General features: G+C 50.9%; 1 protein-coding gene across 11 annotated transcripts in view; it reads left to right on the top strand.

The window, feature by feature from the left end:
• MARK2 (microtubule affinity regulating kinase 2) overlaps nucleotides 1-15284 on the top strand; it is a 111249-nt gene that overhangs the window by 60097 nt on the left and 35868 nt on the right. For all 11 annotated transcript variants that reach the window (XM_050960527.1, XM_050960525.1, XM_050960523.1 and 8 more), the window contains exon 2: nucleotides 14720-14899. In XM_050960527.1, coding sequence (XP_050816484.1) covers nucleotides 14720-14899 — 180 coding nt within the window. The remainder of the gene's footprint in view (nucleotides 1-14719; nucleotides 14900-15284) is intronic.

Raw genomic sequence — 15284 nt, 5'->3', positions numbered from 1 at the left:
CACCAGAATTCCAGCCTCTGCCTTTTGGGAAATGACCCCAGGTAGGGAATTTATGTGGGAGGGTATTCCCCAGGCCACTGTGCGTCAAGGAACAATGAGACTTAACAAATAAGCTCTTCTTTAATATCTGAGCAAGCACTTGGAGATAGCCCGAATCCCCCAGCAGCACCAGCATCTGAGCTCGTGGATCAGGGTGCCCTGGTGGCCTTTCCCACGCTCTACTCCTCCAGCCAGAATAACAGCATGGCTTTCCCCATTCAGTGTCCAGCGTTCCATGCTGCCACACCCTGGGTAAGATACTTGCCCAGGGCATGCTGCTCTGGTAATAAAAGCTGTACAGAAACCCTGGAAACTCAGGATTATCATTTGCATAGAGTTACCCAGCATGCATTTGCAGTCAGCAGCTACTTCCTGTCAGCTCTAGTGTCAGACCCCGAGGGTGCATAGAGCCATTGAAGACCTTGATTTTAAAATGTACACCTTTCACGGAGACTGGTGGCAAACTCTTCTTGCTGTGAAATGGAGAGCAAGCACCTCTGACTGTATAGCTCCGATAAACTGGGGTAGGGCAGGGAAATGAAAGCTACGTGGAGATAAGGGATGTTTGCTTTCTGTGCTCCCAGGCAGCCACAGCCTAAGAATCTCCTTCAGAAACGGTAGCAGATTGTTGGGGAAAAGCACTATAGAACAGCAAAAGGCTCCCTTAAGCAGCCTCTGCCTCAATGAGGGAGGTGTGGTGGTGGAAATTCAGCCATAGGAAGATGAAGTGTCCTTGTGCAAATCGAACTGCAGGCTGTTGAGGAAGGCTGGGAATGGGCTTTCCTGCTCCTGGGTCCCAGCCTCCCTAGCGCTAACCACTGGACCCAACTCTTCTCCCAGAGTTGAAACAGAACCCAGGAATCCTGGCTGCATCCTCCCCCCCACACACACACACACTGCCCCCCAGTTAGATGCACACCTTTCTATATCTGAGGTTACTGTTCAGGGCAGTGCTTCGCAAGCTATCTGATGTGGGGGAACGGCAATTTATTTTTCCAATGTGCCAGGGACTGGTGCCATATTATCCTATTCAACGCTTTTATGAGGAAACTTGCCGCAGACCGGCAGCTGATGGCTCGTGGACCCCACCACTTTGAGAAGCACTGGTTTAGGGGAAACTTTTCCTTGCTCTCTGTAGCTCACTGCTTCTCTCCATTACATGCTGGGGGCAGAGGCTTGCATGTCCTCTTGGTTTGTGAATGTGGTGTCATGTCAGGTAACTTGCTTTAGAGCAGGAGGGGGCAAACTTTTTGGCCCGAGGGCCACACTGGGGAATAGAAATTGTATGGTGGGCGATGAATGCTCATTAAATTGGGGTTGGGGTGCTGGAGAGGGTGAAAGTTCTGGGGTGGCATTGAGGATAAGGCATTTAGGGTGTAGGAGGGTTCTCTGTGCTGTGACCAAGGGGTTCAGATGGTGGGAAGGGAATCAGGGCTGGTGCAAGAGTGCAGGAAGGGGTACAGGTTCCAGCTGGGGGTGTGGACTCTGGGGTGGGGATGGAGATGAGAGGTTGAGGGTGCAGGAGGGTGCTCCAAGCTGGGATCAAGGGGTTTGGAGAGCAGGAGGGGATCAGGGTTGGGGCATGGGGAGAGGCTCAGGGGTGCAGGCTCCAAGCGGCACTTATCTCAAGCAGCTCCCAGAAGCAGTGGCATGTCCCTTCCTTCTCTGGCTTCTACACGGAGGCTCAGCCAGGCGGTTCTGCACGCTGCCCCATATGCAGGCACCGCCCCTGCAGCTCCCATTGGAGTGCTGGAAGGGGCTACTGGAGCGCATAGGAGATGGAGTGGGGCCACGCCGCGGTGGTGCAGCCCCCAACCCTGCGCCCCAGCAGAAGCAGGGCCCGAGCTGTGTGGTGCAGCTCGCGGGCCAGTTTAAAACATCTTGCAGGCTGGATCCAGCCCTTGGGACATAGTTTGCCCACTCCTGCTTTAGAGACTTTCATCTCGTATGGGTGGCATAATAATCTCAACCCTGATGATGAGCCACTTTGCAGTGTGTCTGCCACTGGTTCAGCGGCCAGGCTCCCCTCCTTCCAAACACCCTTTTGTGCTCTCCCTGCCCTGCGCTTGCTGACATGCCATGTGCCTCCCTAAGAAGGGAGCTGTTGCTGTGGAAACTAGCTCCCTGAACCACTTCCAAAGGGGCCTGCCTGGTGGGCTTCTAGGAGATGGAAGTTGGTTGGCTGGTTACTGGCTGCCACTCTATATGACTGACATCTTTGATCCTGTATAATTGAGTTAGTTCAGCTCCCACTGCAAACTGATTACTGCAGCAATGCAGATTAGGTTGGATAATTGTGTGTACTGCAGTAGCACCAGGAGCTCCAGTCATGTACCATTGTGCTAGGCACTGTACAAAGATGGAACAAAGAGACGGTCCTTGACCCAAAGAGCTTCCAGTCTGAGCAGAAGAGGAAAGGCGACAAGGGGATACAGAGAAGCTGATGGGGGAGTACAAGGAAACAGTGAGACAGTATTTTTTTAGCCAGCTAGTGTTTGGTAACTACTAAGGGTCACAACATACAGTGAATGGAGCTATGGAACCTATGAATCCCCTCTGCCTTCCAAAGGCACTTTGTCCATGCTTCCCCCAAATACTAAGCTTTAACCTGACTTTTTGTGGAGAATTCTTTATGGGTACACAGACTATTGAGCTTATCGCCCTTTGTGGCTGTCATATCTCACTTCTATTTCTGAGAGGTGTCCAATGAAGGAAGTAGGATTAGCTATTCCATAGGGACTGGTCTCCCATCAAATGAGGATCTAGCCCAGTGCTGGAGAGACTGTATTGCTAGTGGTACCACCTTTCAAATAAGGCCTAAAACTGAGGTGCTGACCACAAGCATCCGCAATCTGTATTGCAAGGAGTTTGGGTGGTAATCCCAGTATCCTGGCCAAGCCCCAGTTTGGGTTGTTTTAATCGGACTCTCTAGCTGATGTCTAATTGTAACTCAATATCTTTTTGTCTAAAACTGCTTAGTGATAAACAGCTACCATTCACCATCCCAGAGGTGGCTGCATTTCAGTGGTGTGGTTTGTTTGTTTTTGCGGGGGACTCCTTGGAGTGAAAAGGTATTGTTGAAATCTAAGATATTATTGCTAGCAGCTGTCTGCTGGGCCACCTGCTAGAAGAGCAAATACCAGAATACCAAGGCACAGGAATTGGGAATTGCCAGACTGGATCAGACCCAAGATCTATCTAGTCCATTATCCTGTCTAACAGTGGCCAACACCAGCTGCTTCAGAGGAAGGTGTAAGAAATCAACCATGGGGAGACATGAGATAATCTTTCCCCGCATATTTATGGCTCAGCCTGGCCTCTAATAGATCAACCAAGATCAGCTCAAGCCCTGTAGCATGGGGTTTAATTTCATTTCACAAATTTTTATCATTAGTTATGATGACTTCTGTTTCCTCTCTTCTGTGATTATTTCCATAGCTTAACATGCTCTGCAAATATTAGCACGTACATCCTGCAGGATCTGGGCTGCTCCTTGGCAGGTGGCATTCAGGGGATCTGTCACTAATCAGTTCTGTGACTGAGTGTGAGGACTTCCTGATGAGCATCCTCTAGCTAGGTGACCCCAGTGAACCTCTCACAGGAGGCTGCTACAGGCAGCCTGATTATCTAATAGAATGTACATCCATCCCTATGAAGAGGGAAGGGGATCTCAAAGAGATGGGCAGCTCCTCTGCGATCTTTGAAAATAATCATCCCTAGCTCTTCTATAGTGCTTTTCATCAGTAGATCTCAAAGCACTTTACAAAGGATATCAGGGTCATTACTGACAGATGGGGAAACCGAGGGATAGGAAGGGGGTAGTGACTTGCCCCAGAATCACCCAGCAGGCCAGCAGCTAAGCCAGGAATAGACCTCCCGAGTCCCAGTTCAGTGCTCTATCCATCAAGTCACACTGCCTCCCACAACTTCTTCCTCATGGAGCTACAAAAGCAGCAAAGCTGTTGATAGTTCAAGCCCTCCTCAGCAGCTGCAACAGGTTACTGTTTGCTCCATGGAAAATGAACCAGGCCCTTGATCCTTATGGGAGGAGATTCCATGTCCCAGAAGGCCCAGGAGAACTGGCCCTGCTGCTGACCCCTCTGTAGAGGGGGTAGAAGAGTCCCTTTTAGAATCGGGGCAGAGGGGCCAGGACTTCCTCCTACCTACAAAGAAACCAAATAGACCAGCACTCATTTCACTGTGAAGCATAAGCCTGCTGAAATGGGAGCTTTTCCACAGCCAGTAGTTTAATTAGATGTGTCTGGAGTTGCAACAGGAGCTTGGTGTGTTTCAGAGTGCAGCACAGGGTCAGCTGGAAGGTAAAATGGAGACTCGGGGAAGGAGCGCTGCTGTGAGCCTGTTTGAAGAAGTAAATGGTGCTGGCCTCCTGCAGAGAGACTTGGGGGCCAGGGAGAGTCATAGCCAGAATGTTAAGCTGTTCTTGGCAAACAGCTTCCCAGCAAGCTCCCAGAAGAGCAGCTTAGATTTAGACTGTTTGCAGACAGGGGCTGATCCGAGGATCAGTAACAGCACTCGAGCAACTCCAAACCCAGCGTGGCTCCTTACCCAGGCACGTTACTCCAGGTATGAAACACCTCGGCTCTGGTGTCCTGTCAGATAGGAGGAGACTTGTGAGGCACAGACATCCCAGCAAAGAGAACGTGAATTCAGCTACTGCCCAGAATTGGGAGCACATAGACTGGATTTGGAGGCAGAAATGAGGTGGTTCTCTCCTTGTTACAATCTTTCGCAGCGCAGGAAATGATCCCATACGCCAGAGGGGAAGGGTTAGACAGTGGACGGGGGAATCTTGCCGTGATTGGGATGCAGTTCTCAAGGCTGCAGCAGGCAAGAGAATCTTGCTTGTCACAGGCCCCAGTTTAAACACAGAGCTGTTTTGCTTTTGAACATGTAATGCCGACAGATCAAACCTCCTGCTCAGAGCTAGGGGCCTACTGGGTGGTTTATTTTTGCTGTGCCTCGTATTAAACTGGTCTCTCCTTCCCATTAGCTTCCCACGCTAAAAGCTGTGATGAACGCATGGAGGCTTAGAGAATGCCCTTGCAGAGCAGAGGGTAGGCAAGCAAGGAGCACTGTACCTGTTTTTCCTAAAATGCCAGCTTCATGGAATAGCTCGAACAGGCTGCCTCTGTGGAGTCCTCTGCTAGGCATGGGTTCGTGGCACGCTTTGCTGTTAGTTTGTCACGCGGAGCTCCGATGCCAAGGTCTCCTGCACCTGGCATGACCTTGGGAAGCTGGAATCTGCACGGAGTGGAGGAAGACTGATCCTTCTGTTTGTTGGATTTGGAGATGGAAAAGATGTAGTTCTTGCTTCTGTCACGATTCCCATTTATCCTGGGCCACGTCCAGACTAGGAATTAAAATCGATTTTAGATACGCAACTTCAGCTACGAGAATAACGTAGCTGAAGTCGAATTTCTAAAATCGAGGTACTCACCAGTCTGGACGGCGCGGCATCGATGTCCGCGGCTCTCCGCGTCGATTCCGGAACTCCGTTCGGATTGATGGAGTTCCGGAATCGATGTAAGCGCGCTCGGGGATCGATACACCGCGTCCAGACTAGACGCGATATATCGATCCCCGAGCAATCGATTTTAACCCGCCGATGCCGCGGGTTAGTCTGGACGAGGGCCTGGAGAATAGGAATATCCTGGGTTACAGTAGCAAATGCTGAGAAGGGAAAGGTTTTGGAACAGAGATGAACCTTCTCATGCTTCAGGGCATAAGCTAACCTCTAACCATTGGGGACTTTTCCAGGGGCCAGGTCTTCCCCTAACACCTACTACTAGCTTCTTGCACCATTGTCTGAAGCATCCAACAGAGCCTGGTACCAGGCCTGGATCTGATCCCGGCTGATCTGATCTCCTTGGCTTCGTTTCCGTTTGGTGCCTGAGTGTCTGAACTCACTGGCTTTGGGGAACTGTCTGTATCTGAGTGCTCATAGACTGGAGTTGGAACATGTCTTAAATATATCCAAAGGCCACTCCCCTATGCTTCACACCCAGGCATGCTCAGCTCAAGCAAGAGGATATGGGCTCCATGCAGGAACTGTCAGGTGAACATCTGTGCCCTAAGCTATGCAGGAGGTCAGACTGGATCATCACAGTGGTGCATTAAGGCCTGAAAATCTCTGAATCCGTAGGAAGAGAAGAGACTCTTCCTTGATTTTTTGAGATTGGCAGACAGTCTTTTCCCCATGCTTGGCGTAGCCCCATTGTGCTAGGCATTGTACAGACAGCCACGGTGGTTTCTGTCGCGAAGAGCATGTGTCCTGAAGACAAGCCAAAGGGTTGAGGGAAAGGGATGCAGCATATAAGCAAAGTGATCCATGGTAGCAGATGTCATGTCAAGATGAGGGGTGTTTGTCTGTGTGTGCTAGAGGAGAACTAATAAGGACAATGAAAGGTGGCTGAGGCTAGCAGGGAAGAGCCAGTAGGGACGCTTTCATTGTATCTTAAATTCTGGACGCTCAGCATCATTCCTCAGGCCACTTTAACTCTGTGCCAATCTCTGAGGTGTAATGCAGCAGCTGTTGTAACGGTTCCCAGCAGTGCTGTACAACAGCTTCACTATGGAGAAGAAGGGACACCGTTCCCAGCAAACTGCAGGGGAGTTTGGGAGACTCAACACACCTATCCTCATAGAAAGTGGCATGCAATCTTCCACGATTGGCATCCTGATCTGCTCACAATCTTAGGCCTTTTTGGGAAGACAGTGTCTCAGGCAGGGCTTTGTCCTTGAACGCTGTGCTGATGCCTTGTGCCGAGTCCTGAGATGGGGAAAGTCACCCACAGCCGCCTGCAGCCTTCCATCCAAATAACTGGCCTGACCTGGCCAAGCTTTAGACCCTGCAGCCTGTGCCGGTGATGGTTGTGCACCCGCTGTCCATGCCTAGTGAAAGCACATCCACACCTGGCGCAGAGGGGTTAAGGTTCTCTCTGGCTTTCCCTCTGCTTGGCATTCCCCCTCCCTCCTTCCCTGTCAGGGCATGAATTATAGATGAGCAATGCAGCAGCTCCTTGGTGCCGTTAGCATAGTGGCTCACCTGCTGAGGCGGAGCCTGGAGAGCCAAGGCCCACAATGTCCTTGAAGAGCCAGACCCGAGCAGTGCGGGAAGCCAGAGGGAAGGGTGTGTGTGCTGTCTAAACAAATGTTCTCAGCCTATGTTTTCACCCTGTGGAGCCAGCATCCCTGGGTCGAATGGGGGCACGGAGCAGTACCTGGCTTCCAAACCCCTTGGGGCAAAGGGGATCCTCATTTCCATCTGTATCTTACCTCCTCTGATTTGGGTGCCCCTGTAGACAAACAGCTGCATTTCTGCTCTCTCCAAGACCTTTGAGCATTTGGGGGCTTGTGTCCTAATCTGACCCTGCTGCCCTGAGCTTGGTGTTGCTGGCTAGTTATGTGTTCGGGGAGTGGCGGCTGAGGAAAACGTCCCCAGTAGTTGCAGAGCTGAAACAAGCCTGATTGCCCCTGGGTACCATTTGGAGGAGGCCTAATGTGATTATTTGTTTAAGTCCAGAAGCAACTCTGCACTCAAAGCAAACTTCACTTCAGTAGATTCTTCTGGACTTGAGAAGAATCTCACTCCCTTCCTCCCCAGTCTAGGTTAGGAACAATAGTCTAGTGGGCAGGGGGCTGGGCTGAAGCTCAGGGCAGCTGGGTTCCATTCTTGGTTCAGCCACAGACTCCCCATATTTCTTTGTATTACATAGTGGCCAAGGAGCTCCTGTCGCAGACCTGGACTCCCATTGTACTAGGTGCTGTACAAACGCAACAAAAAGATGTTCCCTGCACCAAAGAGTTACGGTGCCTTGTTGCCTCAGTTTCCCCCTGCAGGTAAAATGGGGGTAGCCCTTCCCTATCCCACCAGAGGAGAGAGTCCATAAATGATAGTGAGGCACTCACATACTACAGAGACACAGGCCTCAATGATGAAATTAAAGTATTTTCCCCTTCTTATACTGAGTCTGAAAGCTGTGTGGGGCAGGGACTGTGTCTTTATTCTTTCTCTTTACACACGTAGCATAGCGGGATCCTGTCCATGCCTGGGGCTCCTGGGCATGCCTGCAATAACAATTGAGTGTGTAGAAGTTACTCCTGGCTGTGGTCCTCTCCCTCCCTCCCCCCAGTGAGGCGGCTCTGTGGGTGGGCCCTTGGGCCCGCTTGTTAGCCCTGAGGACTTCAGATCGTATTGCCAAACCCTTTGGGCTTGCAGTGTTTCTTCCAAGCTTCTCAACAAGCTGTGCTCTTCTGTCTCCCTCTTCCCCCTCCTCCCCCACAGAGCAGGATCCGTTCCCTGCCATGGGGGTGTCTGGAGCAGCCTCCATCTGCACCTCAGGTGAGGGAAGGTTGGAGGGAACTCTGCAGCTGATGGGCCCTGTGTCTGTCTGCAGACCTTTGCCTAGCTAATTAAACAGCAGCTGCTTCCTGGGTTAGATGAGTTCTGTGTTTCTTGCAGGAGCCTGATCTTGGGGCTGACTGGGGATTGCCGCTAGCAGTAGTGCTTGTTCGCGATCTGCTCCGTGGGGTTCAACCAGCTGGAGGAACACCCTTAGCTCTGCTGATTGAGGGGATTCCGGGAGGGTTTTGCACTGGGCTCATGGCTAGCAATCCTACAGGCAGCACAGTTAAAGCATATCGTAGCAGCATCAGCTCCAGCATATTGCCCACATACCCCCTTCCTTCTCTGCCAGGCTTCTCTGTGCTGCTCCAGTCAAAGGCTTCTCCTACCATTGCCCTTTCTCCAGCAGATGCCAGTCTGACAATTCAGGCACAGCTGTGCCTTCGTCCCCTTCCCAAAATCCCAGTGGCCGCTAGAAGGGTGAATTCTTGATGTTTGTATTTCAGTAGGACCTACAGAGAACACCTTTGCCTGTCCCAACTAGGATGCAAGATCAAGCCATGTCAATGGGAATATGCAGTTGCCAGCAGGTTCCCCTGAGACCGGAGCTTATAACAACGTAGATCTGTCTAAGGCACTTACCTGGACATCATCACCATAGGATCCAAGTGCCACCTTTGCTGGGCAGGCCAGTGCTCTTCTCCCATTTTACAGATGGGGAACTGGGGCACAAAGCCCATAGGTAGTGTTCAAAAGTGCTTATGTCCCTTTTCAAAATGGTCTCAGGAACACCTGCTCCTAAATCTCATGGACTTCCAGTGAGACTTAAGGCTTATCTGTACTGTGCCGGAGGGTGTGAATCACAGAGCGCACCCGAGCGTCTCACGCTAACTGCCCTGTGTGGACACTGACGTGAATGAAAAGATATCTAGTTCACGGTAACGTCGTCCTATCCGAAAGAGGACAACGTTAACACGAACAGGATACCTTTTAATTCGCACCACCTGCATCCACGCAGGGCAGTTACTGTGAGACGCTCTGTTGTGTTCTGCGATTCACACCCTGTAGCCCACACTGGCTCCAGTCACTTTTGAAAATGGGACTTTGGGTAAAAATATTCACAAGCACTTAAGGCCTTTTCTGTACTCCATTTGAAATGGTTTAACTACCCCACTCTCATTAGAACTGGCCAGCCCAGCTGGTGGAGGTGATGGAATCACAAGGCCTGGTGGGTAAGGTGGATCAGAAGATAGCCAGTGTGGTTCCCTTTGTGACTGCTTTGCACTTTGGGAGGCAGGGTGGCCCAGTGGATAGGGCACTGGCATAGGACTTGAGACCTGGGTTCAGTTCCCTGCTCTGCCACAGGCTTCCTGGGTGACCTTTGGGCAGGTCACTCTGTCTCTCTGTGCCTTGGTTCCCCAGCTGTACAGTGGAGATAACAGCATTGCCCTGTGTCACAGGAGGGTTAGGAGGGAAATGCATTAGATTGTGAGGCACCTGGTACTGCGGTGATGGAGGCCATATAAATACATTACATAGAGACAGTTATAGCACTATAAAGGTGCTTTATACCAGTGCAGCTGTTTCTATCCAGAAAGAGAAATAAGCTACACTGGTATAAAGGCACCTTTATATCAATATAACTGTATCCACACCAGGGCTTGTACTGGTGGAATTATATTGGTAATCACACGCACCCCTGACACTGTTATATCAGCACAAAACCTGTGAGTAGAATAGGTCTTGGACTCAGGCACTTAAGGGCCATTTTGAAAATAGGACTTCAGGTGCTTCTGAAATCTTCACTCTACATGACTTGCCCTGGATCATACTGGGAGTCTGTGACAGAGCAGGAACTTGAACCTGGGTCTCCCCAGGCCAGAACTACAGTAGGGCCTGCTGCTGGCACAGCTCTGTTGGTCAGGGGTGTAAAGTGCAAGCCCCAGCCATAGAGCTATGCTGACGAATAGGGCTTAACCAGAACTGTTGTTTCACGGGTGGGAGGGGGACTGGAATGAGCTAGATAGACTGATGAAAGTGCAACTCTGTTGGTATAAGCTGGGTCTGCACAAGGAGTGCTTTGCTGGCTACAGCTCTAAACACTGGGACATCCCTAGATAGAAACTGCCTCTACTGAACTGACCCTTCAGAATCATGGTGACTGGATTCACAGCCGTACTTCAGACTTTCTCAAAATGTGGCCTGAAACACCTCCACCTCAGGCCAGGAATCCTGAATCACAATGGCCCCCAGAATTTGCATTACAGCAATGCTTCAGCGCCTGCACAAATACAACAGAGTCAACACGGTTTTTATAAAGGAAAATCTTGCCTCACCAGTCTATTTAGAATTCATAGAGGGGATCAACGAGCACGTGGACTTGGGTGATCCAGTGGATATAGTGTATGTGGACTCTCAGAAAGCCTTTGACAAGGTCTGTCACCAAAACTCTTAAGCAAAGTAAACAGTCATGGGATAGGAGGGAAGGTCCTCTCCTGGATCAGTAATTGGTTAAAAGACAGGAAACCAAGGGTAGGAATAAATGGTCAGTTTTCACAATGGACAGAGATAAATAGCCATGTCCCCCAGGGATCTGTACTGGGACCAGTCCTATTCAACATTTTCATAAATGATCTGGAAAAAGGGGTAAACGGTGAGGTGGCAAAATATGCAGATACAAAATTACTCAAGATAATTAAGTCTAAAGCAGACTGCAAAGAGTTATAAAGGGATCTCAGGAAACTGACTGGGCAACAAAATGGCAGATGAAATTCAGTGTTGATAAATGCAAAGTAATTCACATTGGAAAACATCCCAACTATACATACAAAATGATGGGGTCTAAATTAGCTGTTACCACTTGAGAGATCTTGGAGTCGTGGATAGTTCTCTGAAAACATCTGCTCAGTGTGCAGCAGCAATCGGAAAAGCTAACAATGTTAAGAGCCATTAGGAAAGGAATGCTGCTATATAAATCCATGATATGCCCACACCTTGAATACTGTGTGCAGCTCTGGTCGCCCCATCTTAAAAAAGATGTATAGGAATTGGAAAAGGTAGAAAGAAAGGCAAAAATGATTGTGGGGACGAAACAGATTCAGTTTGAGGAGAGATTAAAAAGACTGGTATTGTTCAGCTTGGAAAAGAGACAGCTAAAGGGGAATATGATAAAATCATGAATGGTGTGGAGAAAGTAAATAAGGAAGTGTTATTTACCCCTTCCCATAACACACGAACCAGGGGTCACCACATGAAATTAATGGTCAACAAATAAACAAACAAACAAGGAAGTACTTCTTCACACAATGCACAGTCCATCAGTGGAACTCATTACCAGGGGATGTTGTGAAGGCCAAAACAATAACAGGGTTCAAAAAAAAATTAGATAAGTTCATGCAAGACAGGTCCATCGATCACTATTCGCCAAGATGGTCGGGGATGCAACCCCACACACTGGGTGTCCTAAGCCTCTACCTACCAGAAGCTGAAAGTGGACAACAGGGGATGGATCAGTCGATGATTCCCCTGTTCTGTTCATTCCCTCTGAAGCACCTGGAATTGGCCGCTGTGGAAGACAGGATACTGGGCTAGGTGGGCCATTGGTATGACCCAGTATGGCCATTCTTATGTTACATTCAACACAGCTCTCTGGGGCAGGGACTGCCTGGACTCACTATCAGAATAGACAAAGGATGGAGGGGGAACTGAGGCACAGAGCAGATGGGAGTAGTACATCAGAGCCAGGAATAGAAAACCTAGTGTTTTCAGTTTCCATCCAGTTCCCCATAGCTGGTATAACCCAGACATGTTTCTGATTCTGTGTTAGCGTATTGGGGCGTAAGGAGGTCATGTCTGAACTCATAGCAGTGCATGTGCCTAATCCTCCGTGAGGCTGGTTTCTAGTGAAGGGGGAGAGAGGCGGGTACTGTGTGGCCTGCAATTCCAGTGTCAGGGAAATATTTGGCTTCTGGAGGCCTTTACTGGAAGACTCTTCATTGTGTAACCCCAAAACATGCTCATCACTCTGGGAAGTGCTAGCCAGGCTGCCTGGGTCTGAGCTAGTAGCTCTCAGACTCTGTCAGAGAGAGCCTGTGGAAGTGTCAGGCTTTGCCACACCCCTCCTGAGTTGCCTAGCAGGGATCCTATTGCCACAAATGTGGAGAGGAAATGATCTCTCGGGGGGGGGGGGGGGGGGGGGGGGGGGGGGGGGGGGGGGGGGGGGGCCAGTAATTGATTTACAGAGAGCAAGGGCAGCAGTGCCAGGCACTGCACCTGCCTGACCTCCAAAGGGTTAAATTAACTTTTGGCACAGGCGGGCCTTTAACTTTAGCTTTCTTGGCAGCTTCCTCTGATCTCTTCCTCCTTTGTACTTATGTTACATGAGTGCCTGGCTGGACACCCGCAGTAAGGGAACAGGTGTGGCTGTTGGCTTGGGGCGTGGATGGGAGCAGTGCTGGACTTGAACCTCTTCCCACATTCATCTCCCCAGCTCTGCCTTTTCTGTTTTCCCTGGAAACACGTAGGGTGCAATTTAATGATTCCTGTGTCTAGATTGTGCAGGGTGGGAGTCAGAGCCAGAGATGGAACCCAGGCCCTCGTCATTAGAGTGGAGAACTGGGAGTCAGGACTCATGGGTTCTATATTCAGCTCTGGGAGGGAAGTGGGGCCGACTGGGTTAGAGCAAGGAGAGCTGGAAGTCCAGACTCCTGGGTTCTGTTCCTAGCTCAGTCACTGTCCTGCTGTGCAACCTTGGGCAAATCGCTTGACCCTTTTCTGCCTCAGTTCCCCTTTGTAAAGAGGAGAGAACGTTCATACCAACTCTGAGACAGGTGCTGGAGCTGAAATTTCACACACCATACTGGTATTGCACAGATGTATTTGTCTCTCAGTATCCCCAACCTGCAAAATGGAAATACCGGGGGGCGGGAGCATTCTGAGGCTTAATGGAGGTAGAAGCTATTACTGGATCATTTGTCTAGGGGTAGTTGCAGAATCCATCCCACCGAGATACGCACTTGATATCTTTAGCCACTGATCTGTGGTGAGTCTTACATGTGCTGGGTTAAGCTGTCCCCTCCCCTGGTGTCAGGAAGGAAGATAGCCCACTGCGGGCTGGGTTTGTTTTTCCTTCCTGGGTAGAGTGTTACCCAGGAATCCACACTCAGCATTGTGCATTACTGGTATGGGGCTGGTGCCAGGATCCCCAGCGTAAAGTGTTTGCGGCAATGCAGAGCTCTTAAAGCTGGAAGGGCCTGTTAGATTAACTGGTCTGACCTCCTGTATAACGTAGACGAGAGAATCCCTCCCACTTCGCCCAGGACTGAGCCCTTCTCAGGTAACAAAGCAATATGAGTGATGGGACTCTGCTTCCCTCATTAGGTGGGGGAGGACTGCACTTGGGGGCTTTCAGGGTTGTTCTGCCTAGTGAGGGGTGTCCCTGCCCCATCTGTGTCCCATGACTGCAGGAGAACGCTGCTCTTTCCATACAGCTCCAGCTCCTGCTCCTCCACAAAGCAGTGTGAAATGCTTTCTAGCAAGGGGCTACATAGAGGGAAGCAGTGGGGCTGCTGCTTACACTAGCCGCAGCCAAATCCTAGACAGGCTCTAGTGGCAGTGAAATCTGTTGATCCCTTTCCTCTGGGCAAGTGTGGGCCAGACCTGTGCTCCAGGCATGTTGAGGCTACTGCCAGCCAACCAGATTGACTGGTGTGTTTGCTGTGGTCTGTGTGTGTGCAGGTGGGTGAGGGGTTGGTAGCATGTCGTTCCTCATGATACCTGGTGACCTTGCATTTGGTCTTGGCTTTCACCCCCTGATATGCTGAATCCCGTAGTACATCCCTTTTAAAAGGGCTTGAATGAGTTTGGGGCCACTTCCTAGTTAGCACATGCTGAGGCAAGGGTCTTCCCATCTCATGCGTCAGGGCACTGCCTGGATCAGGAAGGGAGCCCCCTCCCACTGCATCAGGGTATAGTGTGACATGCATGGAGTGGAGACGAGGCCAGTGGAATTGGGGTTCAGACCCAGTGAGGCTGGGCAGTGGTGGCTGATCCCCACCCCTGCAGTGAAGAAAGGGCTGGGCAATGCTTACTGGAGCATAGGCAGGGCCCAAAAAGGTTTAACCCATCTCCTGAGAGCTCTATCCCGCCAGTCAGGGTGAGAAGCTGAAGACCAGAGTGGGCCCTGCTGAGCATGCTGGGGTGGGGACACTGAGCCTCAGTTCAGCAGTGAGGCTGAGCACAAGGGGATGGTGGGGAGAAGGGCAGGACCCTTTGGTGGCTTTCCCCAGCTGAAGTTGTGTGTGTTTGTCTCCACAGCCGACACTGGGCCACACAGAGTCCAAAGCCAGCAGCAAGTCCAACATGCTGCGGGGCCGAAACTCTGCCACCTCCACCGATGAGCAGCCGCACATTGGTAACTACCGCTTGCTCAAGACCATCGGCAAGGGCAACTTCGCCAAGGTCAAGTTGGCGCGCCACGTCCTGACGGGGAAAGAGGTGAGACTGCCGGGCAGGGAGGAGGGGGAGCAGCACCTAAATGGAATGGTGTGAGGCCAAGCCCATAGGCTGGGATGCAGGATAGAGGCCAGGGCAGATGTTCCCAGGCCAGGGTGGCATTGCCGGGGGATGGGGCTCAATGGGGAGGGGTGTGTGCTTTGCAACGATGGAGTGTCCACGTGACAATCTCTCTAAGGCTTGGTCCCCTCTGCTGACTATTTTGTTGTGGCCCCAGGCCTAGTGGCTAGAGCCAAGGGGAATCTCAGCATCTGACCTTGCTACTGTGTGACCCTAGGCAAGTCCTTTCCATCTCTGCTTCCATTTCCTTCTTTGTCAAAGCCCTCGGGGGCCTTTCTCCAGGGTCTGATGTGCTGCCGCGCAGAGT

This window comes from Gopherus flavomarginatus, chromosome 6 (genome assembly GCF_025201925.1).
Source record: "Gopherus flavomarginatus isolate rGopFla2 chromosome 6, rGopFla2.mat.asm, whole genome shotgun sequence".
NCBI lineage: Eukaryota > Metazoa > Chordata > Testudines > Testudinidae > Gopherus > Gopherus flavomarginatus.
The sequence above is the reverse complement of the archived record's forward strand: the minus strand, read 5'-3'. Positions and strand labels throughout refer to the sequence as shown.